This window comes from Anguilla anguilla, chromosome 7, assembly GCF_013347855.1.
Source record: "Anguilla anguilla isolate fAngAng1 chromosome 7, fAngAng1.pri, whole genome shotgun sequence".
Classification (NCBI taxonomy): domain Eukaryota; kingdom Metazoa; phylum Chordata; class Actinopteri; order Anguilliformes; family Anguillidae; genus Anguilla; species Anguilla anguilla.
The window spans coordinates 21,272,248-21,298,555 of NC_049207.1; the positions used below are offsets into that span (position 1 = coordinate 21,272,248).

The 26,308-nt window shown below is 46.0% G+C and overlaps 1 protein-coding gene across 1 annotated transcript in view; it reads right to left on the reverse strand.

Annotated features, from left to right (window-relative positions):
* The window catches only part of LOC118232307 (ankyrin-2-like), a 104,226-nt gene that overhangs the window by 74,160 nt on the left and 3,758 nt on the right, over nt 1–26,308 (reverse strand). Inside the window, exon 2 of the mRNA XM_035427194.1 lies at nt 6,329–6,430. Within this exon, the coding sequence (XP_035283085.1) occupies nt 6,329–6,430 (102 nt within the window). The remainder of the gene's footprint in view (nt 1–6,328; nt 6,431–26,308) is intronic.

Consider the following 26,308-nt stretch of genomic DNA (forward strand, 5'->3'; position numbering starts at 1 on the left):
CCCTCAGCAGGGAGAGCAACTGCATTCCGTCAGCTGATATTTACTGCATCGTCATGGAGACGATGATACTGCGGATTATACCGCATGCAGCGATGGAACAGACTCTCCAACAGAGACCGAGGATGATGTACCGGAATGATCGAACCGCTCTGATGAATATGGAAGCTATTTTAAGTAACCTTCTTTTCCCACTGATAAGTCGTTTCACAGTCACTGGTTTTTGAACTGGACAATACACAGCACAACCCCCTTACCATCCTCTCATCTGCCTGGAATGCAGACAAAAGAGTCCTTTGTAGGGCTCCTATAACCTCACCCTCATTAGGCTTAGCCAAGGACTCATGTGAGTGCTGTCACACCAGACAACAACCCCCTGTGATATTCACCCAAATAAACAGAGGCACTACAAGCAGCAACAGGATCTCACCCAGAGGTCCAAATATATGCATTATAAAGTACATTTCAATACTTCCCTCATAGTGTCTCATGATATAACAAGCCTTTACGACTGCTGATGCTTTTTACATTTATAGTCAGGAGTCACATAACTAAGACAGGAACCGATTTAAAAAAACAACAGACAGGACATGACATCACAGCAGGTGAACAGTCCGGTGCTTTCATTCCACGCATCTACCTTAAATGACTCATATGAAAAAAAAGAGGCAAAGAGGAACGAAACAGGGGGAGAGCAGAGGCCATTTCCTGAGAGAGAAGATCAGGGTCAAGTATGACTGCGGCAAACAGCACAAAGACTTCCTGTGAAGCACAGATTAATATACGAGTCTGTCAGCTGGTCACGGAAGAGGGGCGAGCGGAGGAAGTTCTTTAATGCGTTCCTCTGCGGCACAGCCCTGTCACGGCCTTCATCCCGGCCCCTGAGCATAACAAGAACCCTCAACCTGAGTGCTGACTGAGCACATCCATCACAGCTGCGCTAACCGGCAGTGTGTACCGTACGCGCACACGCACGCGCGCACAGAGAACACACACGCACACTAACACACACACACACACACACACACACACACACACATACACACACACACACACACACACATACACACACACACACACACATACACACAAATGGAGCCTAATGATTTTCCATCCCTCCAGAAGGCAGTAACAAACAACCACTCCGTAGGTCTCATTAGCATTAATGAATCGAACAATCTGGAGCAATGAGATGAGTTGATTTTTATACCCTTTCTAATGAAAGGAGTAAAAGCAATGCTGATATCGGGTAACAGAAACTCATTTCAAGACTGACAGAACAATGACATCACTGTGTTTTGGCACAGTCAGCATGACTGCAGACTGACTCAAGCAGAATAGCAGGAGATACCTGTCTCCCATCGTGGTATATATCACATGTAAAACTCACGTATGGCAAAATATTGTACCTTTTTAAGTGAAAGATATACCTCACAAAAATATTTCCACTCGAGAATTTGAAGAAAGCTCCACCCATCATTCGAAATAGGCTACCTGACACAAATAAAAGGCACTGTCACGACTAATCCTAAAGGTGCCACGGGGCCTGCTATCTTTTGTTTTCACCACAGAATTTGAAACCAATTTAGGCCAAAAGTGCTGACTAACAGCAGTAGGTCAGCTGTCCTTGCAGCTGTCTCAGGCCAGGCCTGACCTCCCCTGCTGTGTAGAAACAGGGGGAGCAACAACATGGCCGCCAGGGGCAAAAAATAAACATTCCAGTCCTTTTTTTACTTCTAAAACAATTCAGTCTATTTTGCTCCACAAGGCTATGCAGACATTGAATGCGTTTTTTGACATTGCTGGCTCAACATTCCTTCATTGAGCCGCTCCATACTGCTCCACTGAAAAAAAACCTCCCCCAATCCACATCCCTGCAGGGGAATCTATGGAAGAGAAGCAACCTAGTCAGATATATGCAATGGAATTTCAAGTGAAAACGGCTAGAAAGGCAAACATTCGGCTTTCCCTGCAGCTATTACCTTACCGTCTACCCCGTTTCTCAAATTATGGTCCTTTTTATAGAATGTTTGTTAATCCGGAGGGAAATTATAACTTGGAGCTACGCACACGTGTATCTTTAGATGCCATATATTTAGATCGTAAAAATAATCACGCAGTTATTTCATAGAGGCCTCGTCTCAGTGTTTATTCTAACAGCGAGTGATACGCCCGGAGGGAAGACCCACCGAGATCCAGCCCTGGCAGGCCCGTTGACAGTTTCCTGGAGCTCCACGCCTGCCAGACTTGTTATCTCATTCACAAGGCCCCTTTCGGACTTGGATGGGGCGATGCTTTAGGCCCCTACTTTGCGGAGTCTGCGTCTCGCACCATGGACAATGCCTGGAAAGTTCAGCCAAACGACGGCTTCACGCTTAATGGGACAGGCCGGGGTAAACTGAACACCAGCGTCTGGATATTTACAGGGATAAAGGACAGCAACCTTTTTAAAACAAAGGCTGAACCTCTGAACGAATCTTTGGAACATCCACTAAGACAAGATGAACGGCCTACTGCATTACTGGACCGGCCAAGGATTCGTGGGTGAGCGCTCAAAACTACCTTTTCTCAGAGTTACGACATGGGAAAGTGTCAGAGCTATTACAGGCCTTCAAGACCGGATGAGTAATAAGTAAGAACTCATTGTATTTGTCCTGAATTGTCCTCACCCTGGAATCACAGTCTAACATAACTGTTAGGGAACTGGGCTTATAACGCTGAGACTGCAGATTCAGTTCCCAGCTGGGGCACTGTTGTTGTATCCTGAGCAAGGTACTTAACCTGAATTGCTCAGTAAATAACCAGCATGGATGTGGGAGGGGGGTCACCATAACAAATGTGTCCCACCCCACTGCCATATTTCAATAAGAGCTGGAGTGAGCTCCTTCAGCCTTTCACAGTCTTCCTCCAGGTGTCACAGGCCTGTAATTCTGCACATAGACTGCCGTTGCCACGCGCTCTAGGAAAACGCCCAACCCACCGAAGGTACCTCAGAATAGCACTGAGAGGAGGACTAAACGTACAGTATATACAGTACTGTATATATGAGACAGGCTAAGGCATTCCTGTCTCCTAGAAGGGCCTTTCCAAAGTGTCTGAATTCTCAATGCTTTGTAGTACTGCTCTCGCAACTAGCACTACATTACCCATAAGCATGCCAAATTTAAGTCACTTCCAGTCCTGTTATGCCAGGCATGGCACCCATGTGGCCCTGCCATGACCTGAAAGGGTGCAGGTCCTTGTCGAAGTGTGAAGGTCAGGCTTCTACCATTACAGATTCCAGGGGAGCCAGCTAGATGGACCATAAGGATGAAGAAAGGGGTGGGTGGAGGGGGGCGGGGTTTACATGACCTTTTCCATCAAGTGTGTACACAGGAACTTTTTCCATCCAGTGTACGCATGAGATACTCATGAGATGTAGCTCTAAATACTGCTGCCAAAGTCCCTGATGTGTCATTAATTATCTAATGTCAAGTAAGATTAATGTTAAATGGTCAATGCTAAATGACACCAGTTGCTCTCTTGCTTAAACTGCCCCCCTGCAGATATGCTGTTGAGATTCGCATTCTGAAGGGTGGGGTCAATGCCACATAGCGGGGGAGCAAGCGGCTTGTCTGATCTTAGTAAATGAGCTTTAATTTCACGAGTTTCCAGACTTTTAAATTTATCTCTGCTGGACAAAACACAAGCCTTACGACAGCTCAGGAAGCTTTAACATGCAAGACCTGTAGAAGAGGCGTTGCCTGGGTAACAGTATGAGCATGCATGATCCCAAGGGATTGTGGGTGCAAAGACTATTTCGCCCTCGAACCAGAGTGAAAATTGAGGGGAACAAAATGGAGTCACTTTTTGAAGTGATAGAACGATCCCTGTGATCAGTTTCCATAGAGATGTACAAAAGCCATATATATACTGCGAAAATTATGAGAAGTTAGAGAGAAGGGAGAGTAAGAACAAAGAAGAGAGTGAGAAAGAGGGAGTGTGAGTGAGAGTAATATGGAGAGAGAGAAAGAGCAAGTGAAAGAGTGAGATGGAGAGAGAATCAGGGAGTGAGAGAGAGAGACACACACAGAGTGATACCTAATACTATCCCTGACTCCCAACTGTCTTGTGACCCTGAACACATGTAGTGCTGCCAGGGCCTATTTAAACGCTATCAGATTGCAGACACCTCCAGGGTAGCATGTAGATGGGTTATGAAAGGGAAGACTGCAGAGTGAGAGGACATAACAGCCTTGAGCTGCAAACAGCCTTGTGCTGAAAATCTTGAGTGTACTTGTTTTTAAGTGCATAGTTGGCACCATAGTTACCTAGCATGCACTTGAATATCACAACAGCCATCCTTCTTTAAAACTATGCTGGCTTTGTGTGCACTATCATTGAGATTGTGAAGGTCGGATGGTGTCCTAGTGCGCAATAAAATTAAATTAGTGAACTGGTAGACATTTTGTACAATTCTGGAATTTTAGGAATATCTGGATCAGACTAATTGCCAGATCATTTTTCTTCTTTAAGGTTTATCAATCGCCTGAAACAAGTACGGGAGGGGGAATATGTAATAAAGAACTCGAGTCAGCTTAAAAAAAGAAGAGAGGAAATCAATATCACTAATGTCCTGCCATCGCAATTCATTCCAGATACCCACAACAAGCTCTTTCTTCTGTGCTGTAATTAATGCATGCGAATCACAAAGGATCATGGGAGATATATTGGATTCAACCCTTGCTGGGTTCAGTGGCATGTCGTACCTGCTTGCAATGGAAAGCTATTCTTATTATTCACACTGCTTCTGCTTTCAGGCCTTCTGCCACGCCCTCATTGGCCATTAAGTGCTTTTATTTCTCCCTTTTTTTGTGGCTCAAAGAATTTAGCATTTAGAGTGTATCTATTTTCAGGCTTTTCCTAAACAAGAATAGAGTGCAGGATTTCACAGATCACAAACGCTCCGACGAATCCCGCTCTGGCCAGTGACAGGCGATCCTGGCTGCGGAAACACACAGCTCAGCACTCAGGAGGCTGCGAACATCACTGAGAACCGTTCAGAATGCTACAGGACACAGATGATGGAATCGTAAACAGTGATGGGCCGCATTCTCTCCCACAACAATCCACACATTCAGATTCTGAATCAATTCAGATTCAGATTCTGATTCCAATTCTTGTAGCCTCATTCGAATCGAAAATAATTTTGAATACACCCTTCATTTGTTAAAATAATTTCAGATTTAATCATAAAAAACATAAACCCTGCTTGTTTTTTTACTTTAGATTTATGAAAATATTCCACCGGATTATCAGATTTGGCAAATATTCTCCACCAGCTGTTACCCGATTATTGTTATAGCTGTATTTTGTATTAATGGCCGATGTATATTTAGGAATTAGGAATACATATTTTTCATAAAACAAAGACCAAAAGTAATTTTGAATAATAAAATGATAGAGGCTTTATGAAGGGTACATTAAGTGTCCATTTTAGTGGAAATGGAATTACTTGCCTGATTACAAATAAAGAAAAACAGTAAATGTGGTAACAGATCAGGAGTCTATATGAATGCAATGGGACTGACAGATTTCAATGTGTAGGTGTAGGATTCAAATGTAGGTGGTAACATCATTTTTATCTGAGGCCTCAAAGCAGTCTAAGAGGTAACTAGCTGCTTAACATGCTCGCCACCTGTATCAGCCTGCTGCTAACCGGTTTCAGAGGAAAAGCAGCCCGGCTCTCCAAGCCCGCTGCCACTCCCCCAGTGTAAAAAGAGGCCATCTCCTGTGTGAGTCATTAACGCAGACATATTGCCTGGTAACACGTGTAATGCAGCGCAGCGCACGCACGCACAGCCACGCCCCTGGGACCAGCTAGGCGGCTTCCTGAATGAATGTGCTGTCAGCGGGGCCTGGTGCAGCTCCCCCGTCCTCCACGCTGGGAGGGGATGCAATCAGAAGGACCTCCTGAGCCCGCATTCATAAAGAGGCACAGGGCCGTAGAGCTGACCTGGGATCAGTTTCGCTTTTCAGCTCGTAATGGGTAAGGTTCGGACAGGGGTGGCCAGCAGTGGTCCTGAAGAGCCACAGGGTCTGATAGTCTTTGTCCTCCCCCCCCCCCCCCCTATTAAAATCAGAAACAAATTTAGACCCAAAAGAGCAGGTGTGGTGAATTAACTGCACAATAAACTGCTTTAACCGACCAATCAAATGCTGGGTGACAACGGAAACCAGTTCTCACACACAGATCTCATATTGTCAGGGCGGTTTGTTCTAAATAAATAGAAAGGCACTGCTTGTACTGTAGGAAACATGCGTTTGGGAGAAATCCCTCCTTCCCGCTCACCTGGTTGCAGGTGCTGATGTCCACGCCCCCTTTCAGGTACTCCAGCACCTTGTCAATGTTCCCCGCCCGAGCCGCTCGCAGGAAGCTGGTGTTGCTGTCAGACTGGAAACAGAAGGACAGGACAACGTTAGAACAACATTACAGCAACACCACAGCAACATCCATCCGCAGCACTGAGCTCTATGGGTTCCCTGTACAAACATGAAGCAACCTGCAGCACTGCAGAAAACAGCCAGACCAGCCCACAGCCTCATAAGGCTAATTTAAATTGCCCGTTCCAGTGTTTCACCTCATATTCTATTCTATTCACAGGTTCGATTTCACATACAATCATCACACTCTTGTCATTTTTCCAAATGGAAAATAAAAAGAACATTTTGCAACAAAAAATATGTTTCAGCCTTGTGCCACTGCCTGAGTCACCACACATTGGTTAGACTGACACTGAAACAGGATAACAAGAAAACCCATGAAAAACTCGGGAGCAAACCTCAGTTAATCTCACACTTTTTGGGGTTTTTTGTATCTTGTTCAAATGTATGAATCTCAGAGGTAGCAGGCATTGGGTCTGAGAGAAGTACACAATACAGGCAGTGATAGGTACTCCAGACTATCATTCTCCCTGACCAAAGCATTATCACAGCCGAAGTGATGTCAATATGCAGTAACAGCACAACAGTGCAATTTTAAAAAACTGAAAAGCAAATAATTCATGTTCAAATGAGGACAATATAATTACCGCAATCGCCTTACTCAAATTATGGCCATAAATAGAAGACCCATTTCAGAAGAAGCAGACCTGTTTACATCATTCACCAGGCCTGTGTGTTGCAAACAGGATCCATGTACTGCTGATCATACAGACCAGTTGGATTGAAGGTGGCTTTGCGTGTGAATGGTCAAAATCATCCCTGTAATAATACTCATAATATTCGATACTCAATAATGGCTCATTACGGATTCTGGGGCCACGATAGACCCAGGAGAGTGAGCGCTTGTCAGCCTCTAGGACAGTTCTGGTTCTGTGCCCAGAACATGAACTCAGTGCATATATTCTGTTCCTGAAGTTTCAAGGTCCAGAATTAGAAGGGGGTTACGGAGTATTAAGCTGAGTAGTAAGACGCAGAAGCTTTTTACTGATTAGTGGATTTCTGGCCCTCTTACTTCTCAGCAAATCCAATCAATGACAGGGATTTATTTCTGCTCAAAATCTTCTAATGTAAGTAAAGGGACACCCTGTTTACAATCAGATTGCAGGTGTGTTCGGACCACACCCCTTTTTGTCACCATGGGCTGTGAAATTCTTTTACCAGCATTATCTATGGCCACTTCAACACTTCATATTTCAGGCTGTGTCAGGTCAAACAGGCAATCCACTGTGCATACACAGAAAGGATCATTTGTGTTTACATTTAAACAACAAGTTCATCTCTACTGGTACATGACCTGTACATAGGGCATAAATGCATACTCCCCTACTCATTCAATGTGAATTTGAAATGAAACACTGATATATCTATACCAGACATTTCTAGTCTCTCCCCCTGCAGCATTGAACTCAGCTGTAGATAGAGCCAAAAGCGGTACTTCAATCAGGCATAATCACACCTCACACCACTGTTCGCCTGCAGCGCTACTGAATAAGAGAAACCTGCACTGCAATCAGGACTGACAAAACAAGCCGCCTCTCCCGCAGCTCCTCACGCCAAGCAGGGGGGAGCCAATGAAAGAGAGAGACTGAGAGAATCTGGCCAATCAGGGGTTAAGGAACGGCAGGAAGAGGAGGCAAGCTTCGCACTGCATCGACAGGGGCGTGGCCAGCAGGAGGAGTACTGCAGAAAGGCAGTGTGGTGAGAGGGGGGGGTGAGGCTGGATGGAGAGGTGACAGAAGTCCGGTGGGAGAAAAAATCCTGCCCGGCCCTGCATCCCTGTCACTGGAATTACCACTGTGAGAGCCCTCTGTATATTAAAACTCACACACACACACACACATGCACACACATGTACACGCACGCACAAACACACACGCACACGCACATACATACATACAGAAACACACACAAAAACAAGTATACACGCATACGTACACACGCGCACACACATATGCACACACGCACACACACGCACACACACGTACACGCACGCACACACACACACACATCAAAGAGAGGCAGACCGTTAGAGTGCACCTGCTTTCCCGCTGCTCTCCCAGCGGGAGGGCGACTCTGTTCTGCATCTGTGGATTGGTGTTTCGTGACCCAGTTCCAGACGTACATTATGCAAGGGGGGGGGGGGGGGGGGGTGGGGGGGGGGGATCCTATGCCTGTTTTTACATTCATTTTTACCTTGGGGGTGTTAAATTCTTTATCATCAGGCCCACATCTCTCGTACCAGGGACTCCTTTTCATAAGGATGGTTTTCAGGTCACAGAAACAGCCAGGTTTTCCTGTAGGGGTGACCTCCCATGCCATGGAAAGGGGAGGGGCTAACACCACTCATCTCATTGACATGGGTCAATCGATCCCACACATGCACACACAATTACACCTCGCTAATAAGCGGCGGTCATCAACCGTCATGTTGACATTTGGAAACTATGACACTCCTTCCTGTAGCTGATCTGGGGAGGTACGAGGCTCCCCTCATTGGACTGTCCACGCAAAAACAAAGCAGAGCATGCCTGTCCAGTGAGAGAGGACAATACAGGCACTGTCCCAGACCACACAATAGCATCATTAACACAAGAACTGCAGTCTGGTGACATCCCACAGATTCCTCTAATAGCTTGGTGACTGAATTATGCTGAATATTTATTATCATCCCTTCACAATCTGCAAAGTGACATCAGCAGTGTTTACAGCCACATGTAAGTCGAACACGTAGGAGCCACATGCAAACCGGCTAACATTTGGGGGAAAAAAGTGCCTGATTGTTTTCTCACTTCCTACATAAATAGTTTTATTAGCCTCACTCAAACGCCCCACTCAACCACTCACTCACTTCTCCATGGTTGGGGACATGCAGACATTGCAACAGTAAGACCTTGGTCTCCTGGAATTCGTGCTAACCGTTATATGAATATAATGACAAACATCCTGGTATGGCAAGGACAGTTCTAGGAATTTAAGAGATAATCACTGTGACGGCTCACAGTTCACGTTCCCTTTCTTTACTCTAACATATTGTCCTCATTTTCTCAGAAAAACACAGAAGTGATTACAGGGTGAGGAACATATAGTGAATGGTGGGCAGGGTATTACCATGGCAGCATAGACGAACGCATCGCTAATCTTTTTAATTATAGCAACAGTGCGCATTCTTCATTTTTTGAGGTTCCGAAATGCGGCTCTTTTGACAATGACACAGGCCGCTGCATCTACCCCTAGTATCCTATCAGAGACAGATGCAGGGACAGACAGAAGCTTAACACGCTAAATGCAGATCTGTATTTCCCAACACTGGGACTCAAAATGAGGCGAATCTAAAAACTGAGCGCTCAGCAGCAGGGGTACTGTCTGAGTCACATCTCATCCCACAGTCCACACTCAGCATTCGACCGACAACTGTGACACATTGCGCACACACACACACACACACACACACGTGCACGCACGTACACACACACACACGTGCACGCACGTACACACACACACACACACGTGCACACACGTACACACACACACACACACACACACACACGTGCACGCACGTACACACACACACACACACACATACACACACACACGTGCACACACGTACACACACACACACACACACACACACCGGCACACACGCGCACACAGGCGATATGAAACATTACTATTCGTTATGCCTCTGGTGTGTATTCAGTTGAAAATTTTCATTAAGATTTCTGTTTGCGGAAATGAACGTTTTATTTTCTGTAGAAGAGACCTGGCCCCCTTCTTATCCAGGGGCAGAGAGCCCTCTGCTCCACAGCATTAAAACAGTGGCTTATAAATAATGCAACCTGCAGAGAAAAATCAGACGCATGCTCACTCCTCCCTGTAACCATGGAGACGCAGAGGCCTGCCCTTCCCTGTAACCATGACAACAGGGCCTGTGAGACAGAGATGGCCAGCTCTAAATATCTCTGAACTCTTGCAGGATCCTTCTGTCTCTTACTCTCGTTTGCTGTCCATGTCAATAGCAGGAAACCATTCTGATTGGGCAGAGCTCACTAATCAGCTCATCATGTGTGTACTTGCATGCAGGTGTGTTAGCTTGTGTATGTATTTGCATTTGTTTTAGACCGCATGGGTATGTATTAGCATACCTGCAGGTGTGTGTGTGTGTGTGTGTGTGTGTCTGTGTCCCTGGCATGTGGTCTCGATTGGCGTGTGTCTGTGCGATCTTGTGAGCGTGTGTGTCAGTGTGTGCCCGCATGCAGCCTTGCTTGGTGCATGTCTGTGTGTAAGTGTGTGCAATGCATGTGAGTATCACCACTTAGACCCACTTAACGCTCAGCCCCAATCTTCCTGATGATTCATGACCAGGGACAGCACAGGCACCCTTCAGCCCTCTGAGAGCCCCACTAACAGCAATAATGTGTTCCTCAACTCCTGTACAAACCTAACCACACTCACACACACACACTCACATACACACACACATATACCCACACACACACATGTGCACAAACTCAAACACACACACACACACGCGCGCGCACACACACACATACCCACACAAACACGTGCGCACACACACACATACACACACATTCACACACACACACACACACACACACACACACGTGCGCGCACACACACACACACACACACGCACACACACACACACACACACACACATGCACACACACACACACACACACCTGTACACCAGGTGTGGTATCACTCATTCACACTGTTCAGTAAACACAGCAACCGCAACAACTGGGAAAACATCACTGAGGAGAGGGGGTTAGAGCAAATCATTAAGATTTTTGTTCCTTTACTCAGACAGTACTTCCATGTGCTAATGGGCTTGGAGATTGCTCCTCTGAGAGAAGGGGTGGTGTTTGGGCTCTGAACCCATCCACGTGATGTGTGATTTTGCCCTGAGACCCAGATTCTGACACGCCGGTGATTTAGGAGGTAAAAAAACCATCCTCTTCCGAGCCCTTTTCTCTTCTCCGGTTCCACAGAACCTCCACTGGAGAGCTGGACCAGACATATGATGTGTGATGTCCATTCACAGCTTCTGTTGCGTTGCTACAGCAAACGGCTAACACAGTTCAGCTGGACGGGCTCCTCAGCCCTGAGTGCATCCTACTGGTATTTTCCACTGTTTACGCCCTGAGTTTTCCAACAGGGGGTCCACAAACCCCTGGGGGTCCTTAAAGGTACTGGTCCCCAGCCAGACTTGACATGCAATTAGTTTTTATAGAATTTGGAAAATATTTCGAAATGTAAATTTTTTTTAAAATATAACCCTTTTTAACTTATGATGGGGGTCCCCTGGATGCCTTTCGGCCAGAGTGGGAGTCCCTGGATCAAAAAAAACTGTGGAGTAAAGCAGTGGAGTGGAGCCAGAAATAACTCTGTGGTGGAGATGAAAGGGGGTCAAAGGTCAAGTCAGAACGGGCAACTCCGCTCAGGCCATGGGCCAGGTCAGGCCAGACCAACAGACAAAAGGTCTCAGAGAACAGGCCCAGCTGTTGGGACATCTTACTGTCACGGGTCTAACCCGGGTCTGTCCCAGTACATGAGAGCAGCAAGCTAAATCTTGCACCCACATAAATAAAGCATATGACAGAGAGAGAGAGAGAGAGAGAGAGAGGGAGAGAGGGAGAGAGAGAGAGAGAGAGAGAGAGAGAGAGAGAGAGAGAGAGAGAGAGAGAGAGAGAGAGAGAGAGAGAGAGAGAGAGAGAGAGGGAGAGAGAGAGAGAGAGAGAGAGACTACCCATGAGAGACTACCCATCCATCAGTGGCTAAGAAGGGACGATTTGTGGCAAGCCTCTAACCCAGTGGTCTCCAACCCTGGTCCTGGAGAGCTACAGGGTCTGCTGGTTTTTGTTTTCACCTTAAAAGCAGCACCCAATTGAGACCCAAGACATCAGGTGAGTTGAGTTAACTGTGTAATCAACTGCTCTAATTTATTCATGAAGTGCAGAGTCACTATGAAAACCAGCAGACCCTGTAGCTCTCCAGGACCAGGGTTAGAGACCACTGCTCTAACCCAACAGAAAGTCGATCCAAGGTAAACACTGGTGTTAAAATATCTTTAAGGAGAGGCACATGTGCCGATGTCTATATTTGCTGCCTCAATTCTTAATATATCCATAAATGTGTCATCCATGAATGTACAGTACAACTGGTGCTATTTTCCTACTCAGTAACATTATGCGATACAATTTAGTTATATTGCTTTTGCCTGTGGGAAAATTTGCACCATAAAACATAATGCAAATATCACATATGAAACAAATGCAGAAAACACTCCATAATGTGGGCAGTATACAAGCGAGTAAGCACTGGCAACTGCATGATAAATGCATTTAAACTACATTTTTAAACTCAGTCCAGCAAATGAATAGCCGACATAACATTTTACCCATTCAAAAAAAATTGAAAACAAGGATACAAATATGCATTGTTTTAATCTATATATATTACCTTTATATTTATTTTGCGGCTGAAACAGAAACAGTTTATTTTATAGCTGATAATGCTGTCGTTAATGCTTTAATAAGCACACAGGAGTGGACCACGTCCTAAAATGATCACCCCCTAAGTATTTGCCCTCAGTTATTTCCCTGTCTGAGGTTTTACTTTCCAATGCAATACACAACGCAGAATAAAACCTATGACAGAGTTATCAGTAGTGACGTTCCTGTCAGTGGAGAAACACAGGGAATTGTAGATCATAATGAACTGACTGTTCTCCCGTCAGATACCCTTGGCCAGATTTCCATATTTCTACACCAGGTAATGGCCACCTTGGGATGCACCAGTAATACACCAGTGCCTTTTCACACAAGCTGCCAATTACAGATTACTTCAATACCTGGGTCCTATAAGAACGCGCCGCCTCTCTGTGAGAACCAGTTTTTCTCTGTGTCCACACACACACACACACACACACACACACACACACACACACACGTAACAGGGTATTTTATATCATTGTATATCGTTACATTCTCTCTGAACGAGAAGGGTAATGCTGTCTATGAGCATACGAGTGTCCCCCTATCAACACCACAATTCTCCATAACCTAGAGCACATTGCAAAAACAGTCGCATCCCCTGTCACTTAAAGAACAATTTCATTTTATCAGAATCCAATCTCTCCTGAAACAGCATTCATTGATAGGTGCGTTCTCGGGAAAGGAATCATTTCACCCCGCAACCATGGAGTTCCTGAAATGGTTCCAGCATTTAGACTTTGCGGTGAAGCGCGCCCTGACCCCCAGGGGTCCACGTGCAATTGCCTCTCATCCCTTCACTCCAATCAAATCAGGAGAAAAACAGCTTCGAGCCCATTCGGGAAACGCAGTTCAAAATGAAAGCCATCTAACAAACTGAAGCCTTAAGAAACAAAACGCTTCTTAGTGAAAACAGGAAAATGAACAGAGCAGAACAGAACTCAAAGGGACACAGAGGGACAGGCAAAAACATGGGGGGGGGGCAGGTGGGCAGGACATCAGGAGCTCTCTCACTGAGCTTTTAAACCGGGACTGCGCCCAGGCTGAAGTGGGTGACGCGCCAGCACAGGAGCAGGGCACGAGTGCCACATGAGAAATATTAGCGTGTGAGATCCTGTCCACTCTGGTGTTCTGCCCAAGACTGCAGGCGCCTCACTGAGCTCTGGAGCGAGGGAGAAAAACACCCCCCACCCCCCTCCATCTCACCTGAATATTCCAACAGAAAAACACACAAGTTTCTCTGATTAGACAAACTGAATACTGCTCAAAGTAGAGATAGAAAGACATTGAGAAACAGAGAAACAGAGGGAGAGAGACAGAAAGAGAGAGAGAGAGAGAGACAGAGAGATTTCCAGAACTTTCTATGCACAGCAGGCACAGAGCACTGGCTGGGACGTGTTGGACCTGCAGCACATCCATGCCTCCACGCCAAGCTCATATCAAGCAAAACAAAAAAACCAAAAAAAAACCAGCACTGGACTCTTACCACAGATTCGTAGAAATCCCAGTGGTTGTCCAGGTTGGCTTGGCTCCCATTGGCTTTCTTGCTCCTGTCCGGCCCGCAGGCCTTACACATCGCGGCATTGCCCATGGCAACAGCTAATGACCGGCACACGGCCCCGCGTCATTTAAAAAAACGGAGCCCTGTGCCACCCGCGCCCGTCAACCGCCGGCCCTCCCCCCCGCCTCGCGACCCAGCTCTACGGGACGGGCGACCGCCACACTCCTGCCCCGATCCTGAGCGTCCTGCCCTGGGCTCGGTAACCTGTCTGCCGCCCCGTGCTCTCCGTCGCCTGGGAACACCAGCAACTGCGGCCGCGAGCACACTCCCATTGCTAATTCAGGCTCCGGCCGGGGCTATTTTTACACCCACCAGTCCAGCAATGCATGGGAATGTAGCGTCACACGCCCCCAACGCGGGGTGCCATGACGACGGGGCGACATTCTCTCCAGCGCCCAGAATGCCCTTCACAGCGGTGGAGGGACGGGTTTCCGTAACGACTCCAAGCGTTTCTCACAGAGGGCCTGACGTTCTGGCGGTTTCCGTATGTTCATATGTAAACCCCCCAGCCCCAAAAGAGTTTCCCTCCACAGACACTTCAATCTCAGTTCAGGTCACTCCTCATCTTGGTCCTCAGGAGCTGCTTGAGAACAGGTCTACGGAAGAGTGTCTGTACCAGGACAGAAATTCATTATACATTCATTCAAGTTTCTTTTTAAAAAAACAGGCCACTTCAATAGATGCAGTAAAACATACTCTTGTTTTATTCCCTGGAGGTGCATTATACATCGCTTTTCAAATGTAGGTAAGCCAGCTCACAAGAACAAATCTGGGAATAGCTTGTGCCTGCGTATGCGCAGCTACGCACTTCAACCATTCTGTATTCTGCCTCTCATTTCAGCCTGATGAAGGTCCGTCCTGCTAGCCTCGGTTGAAGCGTATAATGTTGCAATAAGAACAGCCTGGCGATGAAGCATGGCCTTGCACATGAACGCTGTTGTTGTGCACTCAGTCCACGCGCCAGTCTCTCAGCCTACCCTGCAGTACTTCATTCTGAACCGACAAGATGACAAACTAATACCGGGAGAGACAGACAATTTATTAATACAGCACATTGATTTGGCCCTGAAGGCTGGGTGTCAATGACATGCATTTAATTGATCCTGGAGTTCCTGCTTCTGTTTGGTCGGGGATGACGGCGGGGAATAAACTTCGGTGACCTCTATTTCCTTGTGACCTGCCGTTATTTACAGAGCTGGATCCCCAGGTTCCATAACCCAGAGGGAAGGTAGCGTTAGCATTATGCTATTAATATTTTAAAAAGCAAAGAAATGAAAACTGCCCCTCTCTCTCAGACTGCGAAGGGTTGACAGGGTTGAGTTCAGCCAATCACAAAGCCTCCTGCCCTGGCAGACGTGTGTGAAGACAGCGTAATGGAGGTAAATGTCCCCATTATTCACCCGGCCTGTTGGAAAGCATGACACATGACCGTCCATTGTGCTCCCCTAGACAATGGCTGCACTGTTCACCCCAAATGTTTCTCACTCGCTGGACTACGTCACTCTCTAAGTCTACACAAACTGAACTCAGATCAGTCAAACGGCCACCAAAAGATGCGTTAGAGACTAAAAATGTCCGACCTTTTTTTAACAAAACTGGAACGCCTCCAAAATCTCCTTTCTGGAAAGGGTAATTAATAAACACCGAAAGAGTCCATTAGGGATGCTCCATAATCGATGCACGCACGTCTTGAGAGACTGTAAACAAATCCTATGTTTAATTTTTAAACATAGGAACCCCAGATTTTTCCCAAATGAAGCACTTTTGTTTTATAGTTTTCATTTTATTATAGGGCTGAAATTTAGGGCCTTATTTTGTCTGCATAATGGACCCGCATCAAAACTTGACCCAGTAGCGGAGCACGACCACCCTGGCGATGGACCTAGACTGCTGCATATACAATAGGGGCGGGGTTGGCGTTCCTGGAATTGGCACCAGAAAGTTTGAGTGACAGGAACAGGTGTGGCTCTGCCAGGCGGTGTTGACAGCAGCTGCCATGTGATGGAGGGGCTGGCTTCTGTTTCATTACCTCGGCGAAAGGTTTTTTTTCTCCCAGACACACCCATGCCAACGCTACTCATTCTGATACCCAATCCCCCTCCCAGAACGATGACACCTCTCCCGATCAACACCACCACTTTGGGCACGGACCCTTAGTAGGTAGAGTGAAAGCGTCCGAAACGAGATGCTGGCCCAAACTCAGCCCCAGAGATATGCTAAACGCATCCCGTGGCTAGCCAGGGCTTTCATACCCCCGATTACCAAGACAGACTGCACCAAAGCCATGTTCTTACTGCCAAATCTGCTATGCAACAATGAAACATCATTAGCTGGCCCATAGTGCAGCAGGTGTCCCACCAACGGGTTGTAGAGGAACCTTGAATAAGAGCTGTCTGAATATCCTCAAAATTAAACCACAGACCATATAAAAATATCCATAAATATTAATAGAATATTAATGTTATTATTAATGAGCATTACATTTGTTTTATACAGTTGAGTTTTCATTACAGTGAAAACACAGATGTTTCCAAAAACAACCATTGAGCAAACTGTTGAATAACAAGGCTGGTTGCTCACTTATTTACTTCAATTACTTTCCCCCCCCACCTGTTTGCAATTTCTCCATCTCGGCTGCCACTTAATCAAAAATGAAATTTGCACAATTTTATCCAAGAATGACATCAGCAGCTCAAAACCAAATGTCACCCTGTGCCTCTTGTTCACTCAGACCTCACCCCCCTCCCCCAATGCCAGAATCCCCCAACAAACCGCTCCATAACAACAAGCCACCGCCAGCTTTCCATTCAAAGCAGATTTTGTTTCATTTCCTTCGGCCATATCAGAATCGGAGGTGTAATCCACAGGCCTCAGCCAACAACAAATGCCTCTAATCTGTGGTTGAACCATATGGCTGGGAGCGGGGGTCTGGTAAATCTGTGGCTCCACATTTCCAAAGCTTCTCTCCGCCGCGGTCTGAGGTACAAGGCGGCCGCTTCGGAGCGGAGTCCGGAGCGGAGGCACTCTGGGGCGGGGATGCGTGGCCGACCTTTGACCCGCGAGCCTCATCACTCGATTGCACCAGGATTATTGGACGCGGGCGTGCGTGTCGAAATGAGACAGCTCGCTTCATCTTCGCTTCCCGAGCAAGGGTTGCGAGCCGAGCGTCAGATGAGCAGAATCTTCCGGCGAGCAGGATGGCCATTTTAAATGTGCAGCCTAGTGCACTGCCAGGCTGTGCATGGAGGGGAGTACTCTTCCCTTCCTCAGTCTGCCGGGAGCACTCATCACATCCACGTTATTTCGCAGTATTCAGTCCCCCAGAAGGCGTCATGTGTGCAGCGCATGTGCGTTGACCAATCCGAAGCCATCATTCCAGGCATAATGTTATTGCACTGCTAAATCATAAGTTCACCCTCAGGCTTTAAGGCTCTGATTAAGTAAAAGCAAACAGAATGTGGACCGAATTAACAGAGGCATCGTTTCCATGACGATATTGATTAGAGTGGTTCTGGCTGCGAAGACTTTTTTTTTTTTTAATGACATAAAATTATCGCCACACAGCTAACACCAACACTCAGCAGACCCAGCTATGTAGTTGTATGTGCTTTCTAGTGAGGTACAATATAACTGTGATAAAATACTTTGATGTAGTAAACATCAATTCCCTTTGTGACACAGACAGCCACAGACAGACCTGTATAGGCTGTGGGCTGCAGCACACAGTAATGCAGTGCAGTACAATGCAGTAAAGCACACACCTTTGCTGTTGCCATGCTGGCCAGACTGTTGGCTGCCCGTCCGTTCTGGACAGATGCTGGGGGCTCAGGAGTGGAGCCCCACCCCCACCCCAAATCCCTGCAGTACCGGCTGTGAGCGCAGTCTGGTTCCCCAGCAATTCATCAAGGGATGCGAGCTCCTTTGACGAAAAAGAGTTTAATTGCCAAGGCAACAGTTCGCATGAGGACCAGGACCTGAGAAAGGGCAGCACCAGACTGATTTTCCATTTCCAAATTTCCACCATGAGCTGTGCTGAAAAGCGTGCTTTAGTTCTTTACAGTGTGCAATATGACCTTTAACAAGCGCCTGCCTGCGTTTCTTTCTCTACCTCAGGAGACAATGGCAGCATTGTAGCATGAAGGCCATATTTTCAGTCAGGCAATGTGTTTGTAACTGTGAGCCCCTCCCCCTCCCGTGCAGACTCCCTGATGCTCTTCATCATACTTCATATTTAGAATAACTACAGTTCACAACATGAAGTCAGAGAGTGTGTCATTGTGGAGAATCATTTGTGATTTAACGGTCGCCATAGACTTGGTGATCCACACAGTTGTTTATGTAGACAGCTACAAATGTTGACATCCATTCATAGCAGAGTAAAGTCTAGATTAAAAATGGATGATAATGGATGGTTGTATGGATGAATGAACAGAGGCTTTAAATTAACATAACCTTTCTCGAAGTCAATAGATTACAAGATGCTGCACTAAGGCCAACGGGTTACAGTCAGACTGTCCCGAAATGGCTCCCGAGAACCACCCCACTTGCATATAAGCCACTGTGACACCCTATTCACGCACCAACCACTAGCAGCACTACAACAGAGAGGGTTAATGAGAGCGTGCACTCCCTCCTAGGGCCCTGCAGCCAGTACGGAAGCCATTTTAAACTCATTTAGGACACCGGCCCCTCCCACACCAGTTTATCTCATGCACCTTATAACAACGACGTATGAATGCACACACACACAAACACACACACACACACACACACACACGCATACACACATTTACACCCAAACAAGCATGAACACACCCATTCAAACTCAAACATACACACACACACACTTGCAAACACAGACACGGAAAGAAACAGAGCAAGAGGCACATAACTAACAAGCACAATAAACATTTTATTTGCACAGTGGCGCATGATCACACCAATGAAAAAATCAATATCACACAGCCTCACCTCACAGAACAGCTCCCAGCTGCATGTCTCTAAAGCTTCCCAGGCCCGCACGCTAACAGCTCCTAATCTCATCCTCTATGCAGTTTAATGTGACACTGAGTGGCAATGATGACCTTCAGATAAATTAAATAAAACGAGACACACTTTTGACCCTTCAAGGTGTAAGACCTCAAATATGTGATCAGAATGTTCTTAACTGAATATTCCAATGCTGATGTAACAATCACTACTGGTATTTGAAAGCACTGAGCTCTAGATAAATATGTGGATTAATAGAATTCTAATAAAGTTGACCTCACAAACAGAGGGTGGTGGTGGGGGGGAAAACAAATCATTCATTGCCAGAAATCTATCGTAAGAAGTGTTCTAGTCTTGTAATGAGAATAAAAATCTCATTTTTCTTCTCTCACGTACAAAATACTACCTTGTTTTAAGTCATTTTTTGCTTAATAGCAGAAATTGTCTCACTCCATTACCAAATCTTGAAATGAGTCAAACTGTCTTACCTAATTGCCTTTTTTTTGCCTTATTAAGCAAAAAAGTAACAGAAATAAGACTGCGGGTCTAAATATAAAGTCTAAACACTGTTGTGAAGACTGATTTATTTAGTGTGTTACGACAGCAGCCTGCGCGCTGCAGGTGGACGCTGATGCTACAGTGACCCTGAGGAACCCCGGCTGCCTTTGTACCGCATGGTACCGGCTCGACTCAACTCGACGTTTTTTGGTTTTCCATCGGGCAAAAGCGTGGATAGCACCTCGTACCTGGTACATTTTTTTGGTATCACCTCCGTCGAGGTTCCGAGCGAGCTGAGGCGATACCAAAAGGTGACGTGAAAACACTGCAGACCACTGATTGGTCAGAGCAACGCGTTTCATGCGGCGTCGCTATGACGACCGGCTACATTGACGGGAGTACTACACCGCAGTGGCAAGCTAAGTACCTGTTACCAAAAGCGAGTAGAGTCGAGTAGAGTCGAGTCGAGCTGAGCCGGTACCATGCGGTGGAAAAGCGGCTTTGCTGCTCTTCCCCAGCAGGATGACGCTAGCTATTGTGTCCCCGCTGCAGGATTACAGTCCTACTCAGCTAACGGTGATAATAATGTCTATCTAGGCACTGCTTGCGATCAATGCCTTCACCAACAGCACTGAGTGCAGTAAGTGGCCCAAACACATCATTCCTGAAAATGGAGACCAGATCATCTACACAGGAGTCTAGCTCTAAATATCCTGGTAGAAGGCACATGAAAGTCCTCCTCCACGAAAAGAGATCAAAGGGAGATGAATCAAACAGGCTGCATTCATCTTAAAAACGCAGCTTAAAATTCAGCTTATATAGCTTTCGAATCTTAGGCAGCCTACCCCACAGGACTGCTGAATGATGAGGATGTTATATCTGGAATATTTATTAATGCAATTATCTTCTTGTTTATTTGTTGCCGATTTACAACCTTTCAACATTTCCAATCTCGGTATTTCAAATGGAGATGACACATGCAAAACAAAAAAAAATCAAACATACATCTTCCAGTCACCAGAGAGGACAGAGCCACTCACCTTCATGTGACGGACCACAATCTGTTACACAATCCATTTAAATAAGCAGCACCAAATGAGTCTCCAGAGCATCTGGAACCTCAGTGAGAACTACATTACCATATTTGCCAGAGATGGTAAATGGTAAATGGACTGCATTTATATAGCGCTTTTATCCAAAGCGCTTTACAATTGATGCCTCGCATTCACCAGAGCAGTTAGGGGTTAGGTGTCTCGCTCAGGGACACTACGACACACCCAGGGCGGGGATTGAACCGGCAACCCTCCGACTGCCAGACAACCGCTCTTACCTCCTGAGCTAAAGATCTACAATGCTTTATAAATTACAACTTTGTAAGGGTTCTGGAATTGCACAGAATACACCCCCATAAGAACTACAAAATGATTCTGGAGCTGCATTGCTGCATGTAAGCACACTTGTCTTCCTGACAAGTTAGAAACTGTCCCAGTCATTAGCAATCTTTTGATTATTGCCCTAACAGTGCGAGTGTCATTAATTCTCAACATGACTGTATATCTTGTATATTTAATTAATCTAGTCAAATTGTAATTAGAATATATTTCTAACAAACCTCTTCTCTGCTTACTCCTTAACTGGTTTTGTTAATGGAGAAGCAGGTAAGGAGTTAGGAATTAATTACCCATCATATTCTGCAGAGGTGTTTAATAGGGATATTTCGCATTTTTTACTGGTAGAAACCAGAAATCCTTACTGCATCATTCACATTCATTTACAGACTCAATGTGGAAGAAACCAGAGCCAGAGGCAGCCATACAAAGTGAGAAGAGGGGGGCCTATGGTACTGTGCCACACTAGAGAGAAGAGGCTCTATACCCACAGACTGTGGCTTCACACATATCAGTCTGAGCTACATCCACCTGCTGGTCTCACCCACTATCTTTTTATCATTATGTAATACAAACGCACTACAATGAGGCGAGTGAATCGTTGTACATGCCTATGTTACATTTATGATGTGCTGAGCAAAGAATATGACAACACACTGTACAAACAGCATAGGCAATAGCAGTATTTCGTGCAACGTAATTAATGCAGATTATTAAATCCCTTGAGTGTGCCAGAATAATTGAGGCAGTTAGCTGTCACGTGGAAATGACTGATGCTAAATGCATTTACAATCACCTCAATGTGCTCATCTGCCAATTCCCAGCTTAATCCATCCTACAAATGTTACAGAAACGCAGCGCACAGTATTCTTCCTGTACTGAAGTTCAACGTACTTCATTTTAACAAAACCAATGTGTTTTTAAGCTCTTACATCCTTTTCTCGTGTATTTTCACCAATCTTTCCTCTTTCACTCGCACGTTTCTCCTCCGCCCTCTTCCTAAGGCAGTCTCACCTGACTCTGCTCTCTTCTGCTTTCCTTTTACATCTGTCCTTCCCACTCGTCTCTTCCTCTAATTTCTCATTTAATTTAATCGCCTCTCTACCCTCCCATCCTTCCACAAATCTGCATTATTGATGCCCTCTCTGCGGCCCGGCTGAGGGAGAACAGATGTTGTCAACATGTAAAGCGTAAAATAAACCACGGCTTTCTCCGTGAGGTGAGTTATTTATCGCGCGGTTGGAAGGAGAGGAAAACCAAATTCTCACGGGCCAGCGAAACATAAAATCAGATTCTGACTTGCATTTGCACCTTCATTCCGAAACTGTAAACCGTAATAGATTCAGGCATCTGCTGTCGCCGTTATTTAGCTAGTCACTGTCAAAACGGACATAAATCTCTCACGGGGCACCTTTACCAGATGCAAGGACTCTGGGCTGTGCGCAATTCAAGAGGAACACTGAAGGAGGCTGCAGTAACGAGCTCTGCTAAAGATGACTTTTGAAGCACTGGTGAAGAACAGCTTCATCCAAAATAATATTGTAAATATAAATGGAATGCACAAAGAGAAATTTGAAAGATTCATTTTACACTTGTAGCTTCACATTTGGATTTTCATTTTTATATGTTCATGTTCAGTAATGCTATTTCAGGGACATGCCCCGCCTTCATTTTCACCGGGATTACCTTGGCAATTTAGCATGTACCAGTCTGTGATTGTTTTTTTCATGGTGCTGTTGCAGAGATTAGAGTATAATCCTGGAATCATTAATCCCAGTTCACTGTTGAATAAGAGACATTACAGAAAACATGCAGTCTCATCTAGATAATGACATATTCAAAATTTAAGAAAAAGACATTCTTTAACTAAGGGCATGGTCAGAGCAAGAGCCAATGGGAGGTTCACTAGAGAGCATGATGAGAGACGTTCCATCAGTATGGTGCAGCATTAAGACAGGTGTGCACTGGGAGTGAGTGTCTGATGACGTGGGTGTGACACCTCCCAGTCTCACAACAAGGCAGCATCACACAGGTTACAATCATGCAATTTGCCTGCCATACAAATCCCGTGACCAATAATGTCTACGGATCTCAGGTTTTGTTCAGAATACCATAAAAAAGAGCAAACTTGCAGACCTCTGCCATCCCAACAAATAATATGGTTCCTTTTGACGGGACATGAAAATGATTGCCAGCAGGCTAGCGTGATTTCAGCAGCGAATCAACAAAGCCACTGCAGCCGAGGGGTCTTTATTGACACTGTTTCTCTCAGGTTAGGAGGATGCATGCAGCACTAGCGCAATGCTAGGCAATGATGCCTTCCTCCTATTTATCTACCCGACATTCAGGGCTTCAACCAGCCTGGAGGGCCTGCCGCTCGCAAAAGTAGAAAAAATACTTGGCGCCAGATCATGGCAGTGTGTCGTCTCTCATGAGCTGAACACTTTCATGTCACCCATTACAGTAGGGCGGTCAGAAGTGCTAACGGCAGTGTAGCGTCGCCCTCATAGTGAGGTGCTCTGAGGCGATTTTAAAGACCAAAAGCTGTGGTGTAACATCTCTGAGGGTGGGTGGGGGAGAGGGAGTTGGGGGTGTATAATTCCTAAATTACAATGTAACCCCCTGCTCCCCTGTGGCAAGTTTGTTCCACCAGCCTTTAAGGAAAACCCTTAGAAATCCTCTGTGAAAACGATAAAACTTATACAGGTTGCTTATACAGTACTGTCTAGACTAGAAAATCTTTTACTTAACATCTTCAGCAATCCTTATTTGCCCATTACTGACCAAGGTATATAAAGTCAAATTCAGTATATTCCTGAAATGACACGCTTATGCAGCTCTGAAATGCATGTGTTGATCTCCATGTGATAACTAACACATGTAGTGATAATGCATTCATGAAAATCAGGACTGCCCCAGAGTGCAGATCAGAGAATGTGTACTACTGTGTGTTCCTCTGTGTTAATGGACTATTCAGGCTTGACGCTTTGTGCTGATGACTTGAAGCTAATCACTGTGCTTCCTGAAAACACACCTGTAACTGATAATAGTTCCAATTAAATCATTCACTTTTCTCAACTGTTTTATCTAGCATTCATTAAGTTGTCTGGTTTTATTGCAATTGCAGCTCAAAAGAAGTGAAGGAATTAATCTGCAGTCTGGCGTCTGAACAATCTTGATGTACAAATCTCATCGTAGTCAAGGCAACAACTCAAAGAGCTTTCAATATGCATATAGATTATCTGGTTTATTTGTGGTGCGTGCCAGTATAAGTCCTTCACTATGCTATATATGCTAAAGCGAACACAAACTGAAACCTATGCTATGCGATATATAACAAACACTAAGTTGTCTTGTCCGCATTGAGAAGTCTCTTTTCAATTCCCAAAAGGTCAGAATACCTGAAAATCTATTAGTCTTCCAACACACCGCCTCAGGAATGAAATTGGTGAGCAACTGACAGTGTCCTTAGCTCTAACTCAAGAGCTCCAGAGAAGCAGATACTGCAACAACATGCAGGAAGAAGCAATCGGTGAACTAGACACTGAAAAACACGTGATGTCAGCGCAATACTAGCGTGTTTCGCTGTGCGTGTCATTGCGTGAGGACGGTGCAAAGCCGTTATACAAGGCACTGAGGACACATGGCTTAAGGGTCAGAGTGCGCACGGACACAGCCGGTACTGCACAAGGCAAATCAGCGAGCATTTCACAAGCCTGAACAAAGAGCATGGGGCAAAGAGATGTGATTTTAATTTAGCAAAAGCTCCTCACCAACTGTGGCCAGAAAGCTAAAGGTTTTATTCCCAGATTGGGAGTCACCCTTGAATTTTTCAATAAGGTAACTTACCCCAACTGCTTTGGTAAATGTCCAGCTCCATAAATCAATAGTGTAAGTCAGCTTAGGTCAGGGCCTTTCCTCAATGAATAAATAATGCAGTAGTGCCAAAATCTCAGACATATGATTTAATTGGCTGATTTACACAACAGGAGCACATGAGGTGAAACACAGAACCCGCCTTCCCCTCCCCACACCATGCACACCGTCCAGGGTTCACACCCACAACCTTGTTGCCCTGGCCACAGTGCCCATAAACAGCTGGCAGAGAAACCAGTGTGCAGGTGGTGCTGTGAAACATGGGCAGGGATGAACACCTGCCACCTGCCTTCCCCTCACTCAGATGAAAGGCTATGTGCCGAACGGCTCACCCATGGGCGGCCCAGGTGCACTCCAGTGACTCACTCTCTCATTCTGCTGGCCGATGCACCTTCAGTAACGGCTCAGCACTCGTGCCCTGTACAGCAGCCAGGACTGTAGCGGAGCTTCTCAGGGTCCTGGACTCTATTAAATGGTACAGTGCATTGTACGGTGCATTAAAATGCACTGTAGAGCCAGGTTAGGACCAGAAGGCCTAGAGTCAGCGGTACCGCCTGCCAAACGTTCCGGTGACAGTGCACTAAAACACACTGGCAGTGAAGACTCCAGAGGAGGACCAATAGGATGCAAAGGCCGGCTAAAGGGTGCGTGTCAGCAATGGGGACGTCACAGACTAAAAGGTCACCTCCAAAAGAAAGAAGAGTGACCCATGGGGTGGGCTTCGGGAAGCCCGGTGCTGTGGGAAGGGGGGTGCCGGACCATGCGGCGAAGTTAATTTGCAGCTTGTTTTCGGTAATGGCGCTTCTCAGCTCCGCGGCACGCGCACGCCACTCTCCCTCCGTTCCACAAATAGACACGAGACTGAGGGGCAGCCGTCTGTTAGTCAGGGGCTACTGCCTGACTGGCTGCTCAGCTCTAACACAGGACGGAGGAAAAGTGAGGGATGGACAGAGGAGTGTGTGCTGAAAACACAGGGATTTTAGAAGAGGGGTGAAGATGGG